Source organism: Hippocampus bargibanti, linkage group LG14, assembly GCF_051943395.1.
Source record: "Hippocampus bargibanti isolate YZ-2025 linkage group LG14, ASM5194339v1, whole genome shotgun sequence".
Lineage (NCBI taxonomy): Eukaryota > Metazoa > Chordata > Actinopteri > Syngnathiformes > Syngnathidae > Hippocampus > Hippocampus bargibanti.
In genome coordinates, this window is record NC_142747.1 from 12,362,569 (window position 1) to 12,378,067 (window position 15,499).

General features: G+C 41.1%; 1 protein-coding gene across 4 annotated transcripts in view; it reads left to right on the plus strand.

Annotated features, from left to right (window-relative positions):
• The first annotated feature begins 3,174 nt into the window (after nucleotides 1-3,174).
• Nucleotides 3,175-15,499, plus strand: part of rap1gap2a (RAP1 GTPase activating protein 2a) — a 64,732-nt gene continuing 52,407 nt past the window's right edge. For 2 of the 4 annotated variants that reach the window (XM_089013594.1, XM_089013596.1), the window contains exons 1-2: nucleotides 3,175-3,264; nucleotides 12,106-12,141. In XM_089013594.1, the coding sequence (XP_088869720.1) occupies nucleotides 3,224-3,264; nucleotides 12,106-12,141 (77 nt within the window). In that variant the 5' untranslated portion in view covers nucleotides 3,175-3,223. Of the gene's footprint in view, nucleotides 3,265-10,214; nucleotides 10,396-12,105; nucleotides 12,142-15,499 lie in introns of those variants that run through there. The other 2 variants (XM_089013595.1, XM_089013597.1) reach the window with 2 other exon arrangements.

The following is a 15,499-nucleotide window of genomic DNA, read 5'->3' on the forward strand; positions in this document are numbered from 1 at the left end:
GGAGAGTTTTGGTTAAGATGTCATGTGACATCATTGACCGGACGTATTATAAAATGGAGGTCCGAGAAAATTAAACGATGCGTAAGAAAATAAAATGATGTTTACAATCTGTTCATATAGCGAATTGCCTTAAAACTGTAGTCATTCAGCACCACAGCTAAAGAAATATGTGCGATGTCTGCATAACTATGACAGGTGACATTACTGTTGTGAACCACCTAATCCAGTGGTCGCATGCACAAAAAACAAACAAATTGTTAACAGTTAACATTGCCAAGGTCACAGGTGAGCTGGATGCTTTTTCAGCCAGTATTCAGTTGGCTCGAGTTTTATTGCACCACTGATCAATTTCACCCTGCTTGATACTTTGCACATTGTTTCAGATGTTCCTGAGAGGTACAATGTACATTAAGGGATTCGATTAGATTAGATTAGCCTTTATCAGTGCCCTCCTTACTTATTTGTCATGTTCTTTTTATGATGATACAAGTGCAACGTGTTCTCCACACTTGGCTAATAAAGATGATTCTGATTCTGATAAATCACAGATAAAAATGGGCTGTCATTCTGACAAATTCAAATTATAGTGTTTGCAATGAACTGTCTGACAAATTCTGCCCTTGGATTAAATTTGCCGCTTATGACTCACATACAAAATGACAAAATGCAAACAGGCTCCTGCGTAAATTTTTGGTGAGTAATAGCTAAACCAAACCTTGTCAAGACCTTGAAAAATAAACCCTCAGGGTTCTACGGTAACCTCATAGCCGAATAATTTGATTTGACAAACACCAATATTAAAATGCCTCCAGATGAAGCATAAAAATCCTTCAAGGGCAACCGATGTCACTTTTTTGTTTTTTAACTGACATCAGAAAAACGTTTTATAGCATCTAAAATACCCAAAACATGCAGTATGATATTTTTATTCAAATGCAAAACACCCATAAAAATGACTTAAAGTGTCCAAAATCTGCAAAAAATTGAGCTGCGAATTGGGAATTTTCAGAAAGTCCCGCCCGCCAAGACGTTGTTTGCTTGTGAATCGAAAAAACAGCTTCAGATTCGGAGAATATGCTTTCTTGTTACACATCCAGTTATGAATATGATTCAAATAGTTCTGAAGAGGAAAGCATACATGTTTGCAATCGATTAAAGAATTACATGTGCCATTTTGAGGCAACATTGGGGGATAATCTCTCACCCAAAAAAAAAAAGGCACAAAATGGCGCCCTCAGTGGCCACCTCCGCTTCCACAGGCTGATAAATTCCTTATATGGAGCTTGGATGCCCTCTTCTGACGGCTTTCTGCTGCAACACGGTTCTCAGACCAAACATGTACAGCAAAATACATTGACGTGTTGGAAGGACTGCTACAATGTGTCTTTTTTCGGTCAGGGGGCGGTCCTTTCATGACGTCACGTACAGACTCGTCACCAACTCAAAAACAAGACTTCCTGAATATTCAGAGCGAGTCTTAAAACGTAAAATATAGCTAGATGCGGTGGAATCTTATTAAAATATGCCCAGTAGAAGTCATTTGAAGCCATTTTACAAATTATGGACACAACTTTTCCGGAGACGTCGGTTGTCTTTTAATCGTACTTGAACCACACTCATCGCTGTGATATTTCTGACACGTGTTCTACAGGCGACAGTGCGACTAGCGTTGCATGACCATGCACCTGTTGGTTTTGTGGTGTCTGCGGTGGTCTATCCACTAGGGAAGAGCTGATATAATTAAACCCTGTCTCTCCTTTCCGCCCTCTGTCTGGGTTAGATGGCTTTGTGTTGTGCTGTCAGAGCCGTAGGCAGGAAACAAGATCGATAACAAATAGTTTAAATGAGAAGTTATAATTATAGTTTGCCTGTTTTGACCTGGAAAACTGAGCAGTTTTTTTTTATTTGACAAGGAATCATAGCTAATAAACTCTGAATTTACCAATCAGTCTGCCTGCAGTTATTCAAGACCAGCATTTTTAAGCTAATTTTAACTCATTCACTGCCATTCACAAATTTATTTTGGAATTGAAAATATGAAGAAGAGCACCATTCCCGAATTTTTCAGGTTTTGTTTTTTTTCTTGTTTGGGTGCCAAAAAAGTGCTAGCCATGGCCTCTGGCAATTTATTTCCCTTCCACCAGGGGCAGCATTTCCTTTGTTTTCATGTTAGCACTTAATTCCAGATTCAGCTGTTGTTTAAGCACTATATAAACCAATATGTATGGATTGCATTGCATTTTGGACAGCCACCCTCATTTCAAGCAAATATAATTCCAGACCCATAAAATTTAGGATTTAACAAATTTTTCTGATTAAATTACAGTCTAAGGTTTTTTTGTGCTACATTGAATGTTTATGTAGTCCTAAAACTCAATATTCTGTAGGTCCTGGAACTGAAGTGACAATGACAAAATCCCTGGCACTAATGTGGTGGACACATTTTTGCGCGTCTGACAGTGAATGAGTTTAAAAATAATCACTTTGGTTGCACGTGATTAAAATCTGGTTAATGTATTTTTCTGTGTTTTTCCTCACAAATAAACAAATGAGGTGTGTCACTTGAACATATTTTCATCAGTATTAGTTGAGAATTTTCTTGTCAAAGCATTTATATACTGTCACTAAAATATGATCATCTTCTTTTCCATTCGGCTTTTCCCTTCAATGGGCCGCCACAGCGAATCAGTGTCCTCCATCTTCAGATATTTGATTTGCATGTGTGTTTTGGCCAAGCTTTTATGTCGGATGCCATTCCTGACACAACCCTCTGTATTTATCCGGGCTTGGGACCGGCACAAGATGACACTGGAGTGTCATTAAATTCTTATGAGATATACAATTTATAACATATAACTCAACCTTTGTTGTCCTTTTATATCCAGACTTCCTCTTGCTGCTTCTCTCTTGTCCGCCCACAGTCTAAAACAGCTTCAAAGTAGTTTAGGCGTATCCCTCTCCATGGTAACAGCATCTTTCTCAGGCTTGCACACGCACACACACTCTCACCTCATATTCTGCCTGACCCAGCCCTACATCGCTGTACCCTCCCCCATGTGCATTGCCACACCCCTACACTCCCTCTATCTCTCTCTCTCTCTCTCTCTCTCTCTCTCTCTCTCTCTCTCTCTCTCTCTCTCTCTCTCTCTCTCTCTCTCTCCTGCATTCCCGCAACCTATTCTGCCTCTGTCAGCTGCTCCACTGTTAATGCCGCCTTGACAAGATGTTCACCCCAGCTTGCAAAGGATCTTCAGGGGAGGCGAGGTAAGACATTGACACTGCTGATAAGCAGTATATGCAACGCCAACCCAGTGATGTGAAAAGTAGGCGTTTTTCTATGATTAGTGTGAGAACTCTCCAGATGGAGGCAAGAGGCAGCATGAGTTGATGGCTTTGTACGACTCCTTCGCATTTGCACTAAAGCAAGTGAAGTGGGGAGCTATTTTTAGGATTTCTTGACCTTGCCGTTGTCAATATCCTTGAACCGTAAAGAAAATGTGGATATTTAATTAGTTGTGTGTGCATGTCTTAATTATGTATGTGCGTGTGTGTGTGTGTGTGTGTGTGTGTGTGTGTGTGTGTGTGTGTGTGTGTGTGCGTGTTTGTGTGTGCGTGTGCGCGTGCGTGTGCGTGTGTGTGTGTGTGTGTGCGTGCATGTATGTAGTATGTGTATAAGTGTGATTGGAAGTGTGAGGGCATGCAAATTGTCTTAAATATACTGCTGCAATGTCTCGTCATCATTGCCACGTTGTGTATCGGTTTACAACACTTTATGGCACGTGTGTGAGTGCGTGTCTATGTGTGCATGTGTGTGTGTGTGTGCACGCTTGTTGAGTGGGCAGCATGGAGTTTCTACATATGCGTGTGGGTGGTTAAGAGTACCTTCCGATTTTCATGAAAACATTGGTCACCTCGTGAAGTTAGAGCGAAGGAAAAGAACGCTCATGATTGGGCGAAAGGAAAATGTATTGTTGGTATTAGTCTTGAAAGATTAAGGTTGGATTGATGTAATTTGACTGCAAGCATGATACAACTCTTCTATGTCAGTTGCTGGGTAAATCTCAGTTCAGTCATAAACTGCCAAGCATGTGTGGGCATATTTTTCAAGCTTCTAAATTCTGTGGTGAGAGAGTCAAAATCATGCCCGTGGGTGTGCATCCCCTACTGTATGCGGTACAGAAAGTAGCAGGGGGGTGTGCAGCGAAATATGCAGCTCTGAATCCGTGTGAGAGATAATAGCAAACATTGTTTGAGGAGGAAACAATTCACTGGTATTTAGCGGTAATATTTGGTGATTCGATGCTGAAAATGTTGATCACAATACCGTTGATCCACTGCATTTCTTTGTCAGGTCAAATGACTTTGGCTTGGATTGAATAACATTCCAGTACGTCTGTGTAAGATCTCGATGAAAAGATTTCTTCAGCCGTCATCTGGACTTCTTTGAAAGTGTCGGACGTTTCGCTCCTCATCCGAAAAGGTTTGTCAGGGAACTAAAGTTGTGCTGGTAGCTCTGGCCCGATATATACTGCATCCTTAATGGACAGAGGTGGGGGTATCAGACCTTTTGATAGGTCCCTCCTCTAAGGTTGGGGGGAGCCATGGACTACAGAAGCTAATCTGATTAATTCTTTGTTTTGTCTGATTATGTTCTATGACTGCCACTGATTGCCCCATTCGCTCTGCTATAAGAAACATCATCGATAACATGCCAGTATTGACAAATATGCTCCAGCAATTTGGGCAAACATTTCAGAAGCAGTGTGACTCATTCATCCATAAACATAAAACAAAAAAATAATAAAACAAATTGGATTTGATAGGTTTGCTGCAACACAGGTGGAAGGATTGAAAAGAAAAAAAAACAGGGTGAAAAACGTCCCGAAGGACAATCATTTATTATTTGGGCCTATTTGTCCTTTTCCCTTATCGCCTTTCCTGTTTAGTGCAATGGGAAGCCGAAGTCCAAGCTGACACCAGGTGAAAGGCAGACCACACCCCGGACTGGTCTCCAGTCAATCACGAAGCACGCTGAAGAAAACGCTTTTGCTGATTCTGTGGTGCCTGACGCAAAAAAAAAAAAACTCATTGTGGCAGGAGTTTGTCTTGGTTGCATCTCATTAACAACTGAGGTGACGATCAAGTCTGTCATCAACAGATTGATGCACCATCTGAAGTGATGCGATGACTATCTTGGTGAAAAGAATTTAGGCAAAGGTCCACCAATGTTCTTGTCTGGGGTCATGAGATGGGGTCATTGACACATACATACATACACATACATATTAGCATATTTGACAATAAAGCTGACTTTGACTTGATGGTAATACGTTCAGGGTTGCATAGACATGAGGAAATTGTTCAGACTATGTTCAGACTATTGTCCCTGCAACTTGAATAAGTAGAGAAAAACCAGTGGATGCATTGCATTTCTGTTTTGTGGACTTGCATATTTATGGTTGATTAGATATTTAGACTGGCGGCCCAGTAGTCAAGTGGTTAGCACACCGGCTTCACAGTACAGAGGTCGCCGGTTGTCGAGCTTGCATGTTCTCCCCGGGCCCGCATGGGCTTTCTCCGGGACCTCCGGTTTCCTCCCAAATTCCAATAACATGCATGGCAGGCAGATTGAAGACTCCAAATTGTCCCTAGGTGTGAGTGTGAGAGTGACTGTTGTTTGTCCTTGTGTGTCCTGCGATTGGCTGGGAACCAATTCAGGGTGTCCCCCGCCTCGTGCCCGAAGACAGCTGAGATAGGCTACAACACCCCCACGACCCTAATGAGGAATAAGAGGTACGGAAAATGGTTGGATGGATGGATAGATATTTAGACTGCAAATTAAAAAAATACATTGAAAAGACAAAAAAATAAACATAGTCAAACAAAGTCAAGAGGTCACTTGAAGCTCTTGAGCACAGGAACGCCAGGTACTGTCTGCAAATCTGCCAAGCTGTGCGCTTGATACCTACTCAGAATAATACACAGCATGTTGACCTTTATGAGTGGAAATATGAATGTAGAAATTAAAACTGCATTCCATGCATTCTCTGCCAAATACATTCAGTATCAATCAAGCTGTAGAAAGACATTATCCCTGGTGAGCAGATGCTGACAAAAAATGGGAGAAAAATGAGTCATCAACATTTAATGCAAACAATACATTATCTATTGATTTACTGCGTATAACGCTTTCACAACAGCTGATGCTATAAAAAAAAAGCCCTTAACATGGACAACTATCAAATACAGGAAATAAAGCAGTCACAGAAATAGTAGAAAGCACTACTAAACTAAGATCAAGTTTGAATCATGCTGAGCCGACTGCCACAGAGTACAAGTGAGTTTTGAGGCGGGTTTTAAAGATGGGCTGCGAGGGGATTTGCCGAATGTTCAGTGGCCGGTCATTTCAGAGAGTGATACTAGCAATGGAAAAGGCTCAATACCCTCTGAGCCTGTCTTTAGTTTTTACAGATCTAATAATGTCCAGTCAACAGACCTGAGGCGCTGGGAAGATGTGTGGGGGTCGATCAGCTCATAGAGGTAAGGAGGAGTGCGGCCGTTTAAAGATCGAACTCTGAACTGAAAATAATAAATGTATAGTGAGCCAGTGAAGGGATGCCAGAGTCGGAGTTATGCGCACCCTCTTACGAGTACCAGTCAAGAGGCGAGCAGCAGCATTTTGGACCAGCTGGAGACGCTTCATGGAGGATTGGCTGACTCCAAAGTAAAGCGCATTAAAGTAATCTACCTGAGATGTGACAAAGGCATGAATTAGTCCTTCAAGGTGCTCATAAGAAAGGAAAGGTTTTATTTTAGCCAGCTGCCTAAAATGCCTAAAATTTGTCGGTCAAGTTTAAAGTCACTGTCCAGTTTAAGACCCAAGTTTGGGACTGTTGACCAGATCAGAAGCCAGGGGGGCAAGTTTACAGGATGAGATGTAGATGGGCCACTGGGACCAACCAGTATCACTTCTGTCTTATTTTCATTGAAGTTCAAGAGGTTTTGTGCCGTCCACATTTTGATTTCCTCCAGGCAAGACAAAAGTAGCCATAACGAAAAAGTGTCTTATTTGCTTTTTTGCTACTAGGTTAAAGAAACGTTTTGTTGCTTTTTTCCTAATAAGTTAAAGCAACCTGGTGTTTGAATGGGCCCCTCGGTTTCCCCAAGCTTCTGCAGCGGAAATAAAAAGGAAAAGAAAATCGATAATCATTTTTTACCTCCAAAAGGTTATGTGGCTCCTGTGGTTTCTTATATAGCAGGGGTCTAAATGGCCGTTAGTTTCCAACCTCGATGTAATAATATGCTTCTCTCACTTGTTGTACGGTGATGATCCAAAGGACAGTCTCAACGCGTGATATATGAAAAGTAAATGTCACCCAATATCCACAAGCAATGTGGTGGGATGTGCACGGCCTCCTATAGCCCTACCCGTGGCGTCAGGTCTGACTATTAGCACACGGATGTCAATCATTTTAACTCATTCACTGCCAGACGATATGCAAATATGTGTCCACTCAAGGTCCAGGGTTTTTGTGATTTTCACTGAAATTGTAGGACCCGCAGAATATTGAGTTTTAGGACTACATAATCATTCAGTACAGCGTTAGAAAACTTTGACTCTTCTTTCATTTAGAAAAAAAACAGTTAATTCCTAAATTATCTGATTCTGGAGTTATGTGACCTTGAAATGATGGTAGCTGTCCAAAATACAATGCAATAGGTAGATATTGTTTTATATAGCGCTTTAACAATAGCTGAAGCTGGAACAAAGAGCTAACATGGAAATGGGGAAATGCTCCCCATGTGTGGAAGAGAAAAAAACATTTCCAGAGGCCATTGCCGTGGCCAGCGCTTTATCGGCACCCAAGGATGAAAAACCAAACTCGAACAAATTTGGGAATGGCACTCTACGTCATACTTTCAATTCCCGAATAAATTCTTGAGTACAGTGAATGAGTTAATATTGCAAAACACATTTTGTACTTTAATGTCAGTTAATACTATTTTAACACATTGGAATTGTTTTATTTGTCTGAGTGAGGCTGAATGTGTGTGTGTGTGTGTGTGTGTGTGTGTGTGTGTGTGTGTGTGTGTGTGTGTGTGTGTGTGTGTGTGTGTGTGTGTGTGTGTGTGTGTGTGTGTGTGTGTGTGTGTCTTTCTTTGCCGCTGTCATATCATATTAATTTGCCAATATGAACGATTAAGTCAGCTTGTGTGAGTGCACCTCTCAGTGCATTAATTTATGCGTTAAATTTACAACGATAAAAGTCTGCATTGCAGTCTATGAGTATGTGAACGTATACTGTGTGTGGATGTGTGTGGGCATGCTGTCACTTTGCATAAAACCCATCGAAAAGTGGAACCATGAAAACTAGGTCGCTCACGTTTGATAAAATCAGCAATAAATAAAAATCAGATGTACCAAAAAAGAATGTATTATGCCTTGAAAAACGCTGCCACATTGACAACAGACTGTCATATTATTAAACCTTGCTCATGACTGTTTCCAAGTGGTTCTGTTTTCTAGATGTTGATTTTTGCCTCACAGTTTTGCCTTGTAGTTCATTGGGAAAAAGGCCAAGATGGCGCCCAAGTAGGCACTCTCACGAGCCTTGCTTTTTTTGTCGTTTTTGTGTTTTCTTTTGTCACTTTGGGTTGTTGTGCGTTGTGTGGAATGGATAAAGTTTTTCAGCATTACTGGCCATGACATCCATCAAGGAGGAGACTTTGCTGAGCGGTTGCACCTTTTTGGCAGTACAAATATTCCAGCACCGTTTTTGATTTGGGAGGAATGTCAGTGCCATTTGACTGTCATCGCTGGACAGCTCTGCGGCGATTGTGCTTTTTTTTGGGCCTGCAATGGATAGCATTTTCACAGACCCGCTTTGTTCGGCGGAAAGGTTGGTGCTGTTGGACATTCTGTGGCTGGATGGATGGATGCAGGGCTTAAGGAGCACGCGATGAGATGAAAGGAGCATCAGCGCAGAGCTTATGCGTATGTGGAAGTGTCGCGGCTTTGAATTGAAGCGCATTTATGTGGGACAGGAGATGCGAGACAATCTCTTTTTGTCAATGGATGCTTCAGATTTGTGTTTGCTCTCAACATTCAGCTTGTAGCAGATGTAGACATTTCACAATGATGTCCCTGATCCACTGGTGAAAAGGATGCTTTAGTCCTCTCCTAGTCCTCCCCTCCTCTAGAACTGCTTCATTCAACAAAGATGTGGAGTCATGTTGGTTTAGTATTTTTGTGTTTCATATTCTCTTTTACATTTAGTTGACAAGCATTTTTTTCCATTTCCTTTTTTTCCCATTTCCTTCCCTTTCGCAATTCTAGTGGTTTTTCTGGTTCTTTGTTACAGACATCCTGAGTTTTACTCAGTCCAGTCTGGTAACAATTCAGATTGGTATAGTGCCAGTACTGACCAGTGAGAGGCAGCATGTCACTACAGGACACAGCTAGACAGCTGGAAATTACAAAAAAAATCATAAATCGACTTCAAGTCCATTTCTGAGCTCACACAGAAAGCTGCTACTTTCAGCTGTGTGTGTGTGTGTGTGTGTGTGTGTGTGTGTGTGTGTGTGTGTGGTGGGGGGAGGATCACCGACACTGTCAGTTTTACTGCTAATATTAGGAACTTCCTTGATCATTTCTTAAAAAGTCATCCCTCAACTCAAGGGGTTCCATTTTTGGTCAAATAGTGGTTAAGGTTGGGGAGAATTAAGTGCTAAAGGAGGGAACCAAACCCAAAATTGGTAAAGCACAAGCTTTCTTTCAAGTTTGCTTGTTTGTTTATCCATTTATGGTCTGTTTATTTCTTTATTTTTATGCTCACTACCTGTTCCAAAGGGGGAAATGACTCACACGCCACTTCATAGTTTTTCACGCCACGTCGAGCCAAAGAGGTGTGTGACAAGGTCTGCACAACTTGATCTGATTCTTTCATATTGTGAACTCTAAGCATGAAGAGGTAGATTGTCAGGAAGGACACTCCCTTTGGTCTCATCATAGGTGGTGTCATGCAGCATTTACAACAATATGTACCACTTGTCCCGTAGATACAAAATTCTTAACTTCAGATGGGGTTTGTGGCCCCTCCCAATCTTTCACCCGTCCCTCCAACAAGCACCATGCATATTCAACACACCGGTACCTGATGTTTCAGTGTGTCTTTGTGTTTAACTGTCAGTGACAAAGCAAAAAGTGTTTCAGGAAACTGACACTACAGTCGTTGGACTAGCTCAAATAAAGGAGTCATAAGACAGGAGTAGTAGACAGACAAAGTAAGAGACAGAGTGACAGCCCAAGTCCACAGTTCTAAGCGGATTCTGAGTAGGATTTTGGGACGTAAAAATGCTGAGAAGGAGAAGTGTCTCATTTGGCGGTTTTGGATGGTATCGTATCTTTTATCTTTTCATTGTACTGATGTAAGCATCTGACACTCCTTTCATGTTCATGCACATAATCATGGAGGTTTCACATAAAGTAGAAGTGATGTTGCTGAAATTTCAATGTGGTGCAGGAGTTTTGTTGAAAGGAAGGAAGAGCGGGTGAAGGTCTTGTGCTGGTTCGGTTCATGCAGTCGTTTTTTTTCTGCCAGCTGCATCTTGTTTTATTGTTGTTTCATGTAACACAATTCCATTGCCCGTCAATCTGCTTGGATGGGAATATTCCCTTGGTGGAAGTGAAGGACAAAATCCCCATTTAGCACAATTAGTGTTGTTTCTGTAAGTGCTGATGCATTGGAGTGGAGTAATTGTGGGCAATATCCTTGCTGGTTGTCATATTCTTACAGTGGAAGCATTACATTGGAGGACTTCACATCCCTAGAATTGCTGAAGGAGCACACCATGACGTATTTGATGAACTGCGCTTGTCAAAACGCAGATGACTATTCAATTTATTTCAATCTCCTGAGCGGTCACGTGTTTTTCTTTTTAAATTAATTTAGATAGATTATAAACATAGCGATTGACTGGCACTGAGTCTTGGGTGCATCTGCCTCTGCCCAAAGGTCCGCTGGGGGACGTTCAAGCTTACTTGTAACTCTGATGAGGACAATAATTATTGAAAATGAGGGAATGGAGTTACAAATTAAATCTTATCCAATATTCCCCCCACGGCTGCTAACATAACTGAATTATTATCTAAAATTGAAGCCTTTTACTCCACTCATTCGCTCTATGTTGGCACTCAACTCATTCACTGCCACTCCTGAATTCATTCGTGAATTGAAAATATGGATTTGAGCGCCATTCCCTAATTTGTTCAGGTTTCGTTTTTTCTTGGCGAGGGGTGCCAATAAAGTGCTGGTCAGACCTCTGGCAACTTTTTTCTCTCCCACGAAGGGGGAGGCATTTGCCTTTCTTACAGCCACCCTCACTTGCACCTCATATTACTCCAGAACCATATAACTTGGGAATTAACTTATATAACTTGGGAATTAACTTTTTTCTGAAGAAAGAAGAGAGTCTCGGGTTTCTTACGCTGCATTGAATGTTTATGTAGTCCTAAAACTCAATATTTTGTGGGTCCTGGAATTTGTGTGAAAATGACGAAAACCCTGGCACTGATGCGGTGGACACATTTTTGCACGTCTGGCAGTCAATGAACAAAAAAACAATCATATTCAAACAAACCAACTGGACATGGTAAAATGCAAATAAAATGTTGTTTCGGCTGGAGAATGTGCAATTTGAGAAAAAGATCGGAGGAAGAAATGGAGGTAGAAGCGATGAAAATGTTGATGTTCTCTTGGGGAGTGACCAGGTTGGATATAATCAATAACTAGTATATCAGATGTACAACATATAGAATATGTTTTTGAGAGAAAGTCGGGGAGGCCAGACTGAGATGGTTTAGACCCTTCCAAAGGAGTGAGGGTAAATATATTGCCAGAAGGATACTGAGCGTTGCACTGCCAGGAAGGAGGTCGAGAGGCAGACCAGAGAGTACACATATTGGTGTAGTGAAAGAGGACATGAAAGTAGATGGTGTGAGAGAAGAGGATGCACAAAACTATGTTAGATGATTGGCTATTGAAGACAAAAAGCCGAAGGAATTATATGATGATTGTCAACTTTTTGTCTCATGTTTCTTTACAGGATTGACAAATCTCCCTTGTCAGCATTGAAATCGCGGTGAGTAAATCCGTAAAATGCTGTGCAACACGTGGATCAATTGAGACCAATGCATGTCACAATGTAATCCAAAACTGGAAAATAATGCTTTAACTGACTGGTGCATTTACTTTCGTAACCTTGATAGTGTGATTTCTGTCGAATCATAGTAGCTATGTGCGGGACATCAGAAAAACAACATGCGCTTCTGAGCAATTCCCACGATGACTTTGGCTACGGGGGAGATTGTTCTGAAAGCCTGAGCAAGTTGTTGTTTTTGTGGTTTTGAAGGTTGACAGTAAGAAGCAACCATGTGAGGCATCATTAAAAAAAAACATATGAGCTGATGGGACTACTTGGTTTTAGTGTAATTTTCCCAGTGGCGCGCCATGCATGTCAATCCTAGGCCTTCAATAGTGCTACGTCTGAATCAATCCACAACTGCGAGTGTGATTTGATTTACTACGCGTCCACTAGAGGATGCCGTTAGCCAGGAAATAACTTGACTTGAAGAAACTTATAGGACAACCGACACCATGTTTTTGTTTCCTAACTGACATCAGAAAAACGTTTTACAGCATCTAAGATATCCAAAACACGCAGGCTGATATTGTTTGTCAAATGCAAAACACCAATAAAAATGACTTCAAGTAAAACTGGGGAGATTCAGAAAGTCCCGCCCCCTTGTTTGTGACGTCACAAACTGCCCTGCTCAGATTCAAAACAATGGCTTCAGATTCGGAGAAGATGCTTTCTTGTTACTCATCCAGTTATGAATATGATACAAATACAGTAAAGTCTCGTTATATCGATATTCAAGGGAGTCCGAAAAAATATCGATATAACCGGGACTATCGATATATCCCACCCTGTTTGCATGTAATTTTCTCCGTGCATGCATAGAAATAGTATCGATATAACCGGGACTATCGATATATCCGATATCGATATAACGAGACTTTACTGTAGTTCTGAAGAGGAAAGCATAAATGTTTGCAATCGATGAATATCTGGACTCTGATGTAGCGCCCAGAAAATGCACAAGCTGCATTTCGTCCAGTATATGAAGCCGCTTATCAGAGCCGTAAAGCATCCCGTGATTGGTTAAAATCCGTGGATGAAGACAGAGGGCTGGGTTTTACACACACACACAAGGAGACCGCCATAATTCGAACAAGCACACGAACATCAGACGTTGAGACGAGAGAGACAGCTCCGACAGCGCTACAGAGTAAAAAATGATCTCTAGCGTGCAGTGTGACTAAATGAGTAAACATGCATCCAACTTCCCCTATCCAAGCGCTGAATCGCTAACTCTGGTTAGCTTCCTCATTCGCCTCCGCTGGTGCTTGACTGCTGTGCTGCGTTGGAAATGGGCTGATTTGTTTGCTGGGAATTTATGTAAACTTACACCTTTATGTGTGTTAGCGAAATTGGCTGCGTCACAACGATTCACCATTGCGTTATTTATGTAGTTTTCCTTCTAATTTCGCGATCAAGATGGTGTTTTCAGGTAAAAAAAATACCCAAAAGGCATTGTGTGTCGCTTTCTCGGTCAGGGGTGTACCAAATGTGATGTCACTTCGGGCATCGTAATCAACTCAAAAACAAGGCTTCATGAATATTCAGCGCGAGTCTTAAAATGTGAAATATAGCTATATGCGGTGGAATCTTTGTAAAATGCGCTCAGTATAAATCATTTGAAGTGGTGTCGGTTGTCCTTTCAAAAATACTGTCATTCAACTGTTTAATTTTTTACTATGAACGTGTGGATTCATGTTAACTTCATAAATATGTAATATTATTGGCTATTCTTTGCTAGCTTCGGAGCTGTCCAACCTTTCTTAATGATACTGATCTATTCTTGAAAAGTGCTTCTTGCAAATGGCTTTAACAGTAAATCCACAACCAAATCCATTTATTCTCCTCCTTCAGCCAATGTGGGTTGAAAAAAAAAGACAATTAAATCGACACAATATATTTGCTTATGCAGCTCGCTACAGATACAGTGTGCTGTCTCTGGCCAGTATGCTCTTATCACTTGCGGCGAGTGATACTAAGATTAGCGAGTGACTCGCCAATCATGTGACTAGCCAATCATAGTTTGCGAAAACTCTGATGTTTCCAGCGCCTTCCAGCAGGCCTTGGGTACCAACTCGAACTCTGATTGGTTAAAGCAACGGTTTCATCAACATTGATTTTTAGGGCCTGCAGTACGGCTTGTGAAGGCGTGCAGGTAGATTTCTGACCCCAGTAACAAATGATGGCAGAAATGTCATTGTTTAAATGCCTAAATATTAAAACACATGTCTGGAAGCACAGACAAGGGAAAAGCAATGAAAGAAAGCTGAAAGACAATTGGGAAATATTTCGTTTAAAAAAATCACAGAAAAAATATAATTTACATTTCTGTCATTCAGATATTTTTAGGCCACCAGAGAAGGCCTTTCAGACCATGACAGCCCACCACTGAGTTTTCCTGTTTTGCACACATCGATGGGCAACCATTTAACAGACCCTACTTACGGTATGAACATTCGAGTTACCAACAGTGGGACTATTGGATCATTTAACTAGTTCCACCAGGTACATACGAACATTTTTGTAGTAACATATGTAGTATTCTCTCCATTTGTTCATGTACATCTCTTTATGGAGCATATATTTTATTAAATGTTTATTTTTCAGAAGAAACGATACAGGTCACTTATACAATCCATACTTATATAAACCTTAAACATCCTTATATAAGCTATAAAGGACAACCGACATCACTTTTTTGTTTCCTGACATCAGAAAAACGTTTATAGCATATAAAATACCCAAAACACGCAGTATGATATTTTAGTCAAATGCAAAACACCAATAAAAATGACTTAGTGTCTAAAAAGTACTTCAATTTGAAACCGGAAGTGGCCAGTTTCAGAAGGTCCCACCCCTTTGTTCGTGGCGTCACGCCAAGACGTCTTGCCTTGCTCGAGAATCAAAACAATGGCTTCAGATTCGGAAAAGATGCTTTCTTGTTACTCATCCAGTTATGAATGTCATTCAAATAGTTCTTAAGAGGAAAACAAAGATGTTTGAAATCGATTAAAGAATTTATTCCTTGTCATTTTGAGGTATCTGGGGGAGGGGAATGTAGCACCCAAAAGAGGCAGAAGATCACAAAGTCCGTGAAAACGGGCTGATTATATCCTTCGAATTTTTGTCAGCGAATATCAAATAGATGCTCGGTGCAGACCAAACAAAGTACAGCAAAATGCATTGACGTGAATGAAATGACTACTAACTACAATGTGTCCTTTCTCTGTCAGGGGCATTCCTTAAGTGACGTGACGTGAGGACTCGTCACCAACTCAAAAACAAGACTTCCGGAATA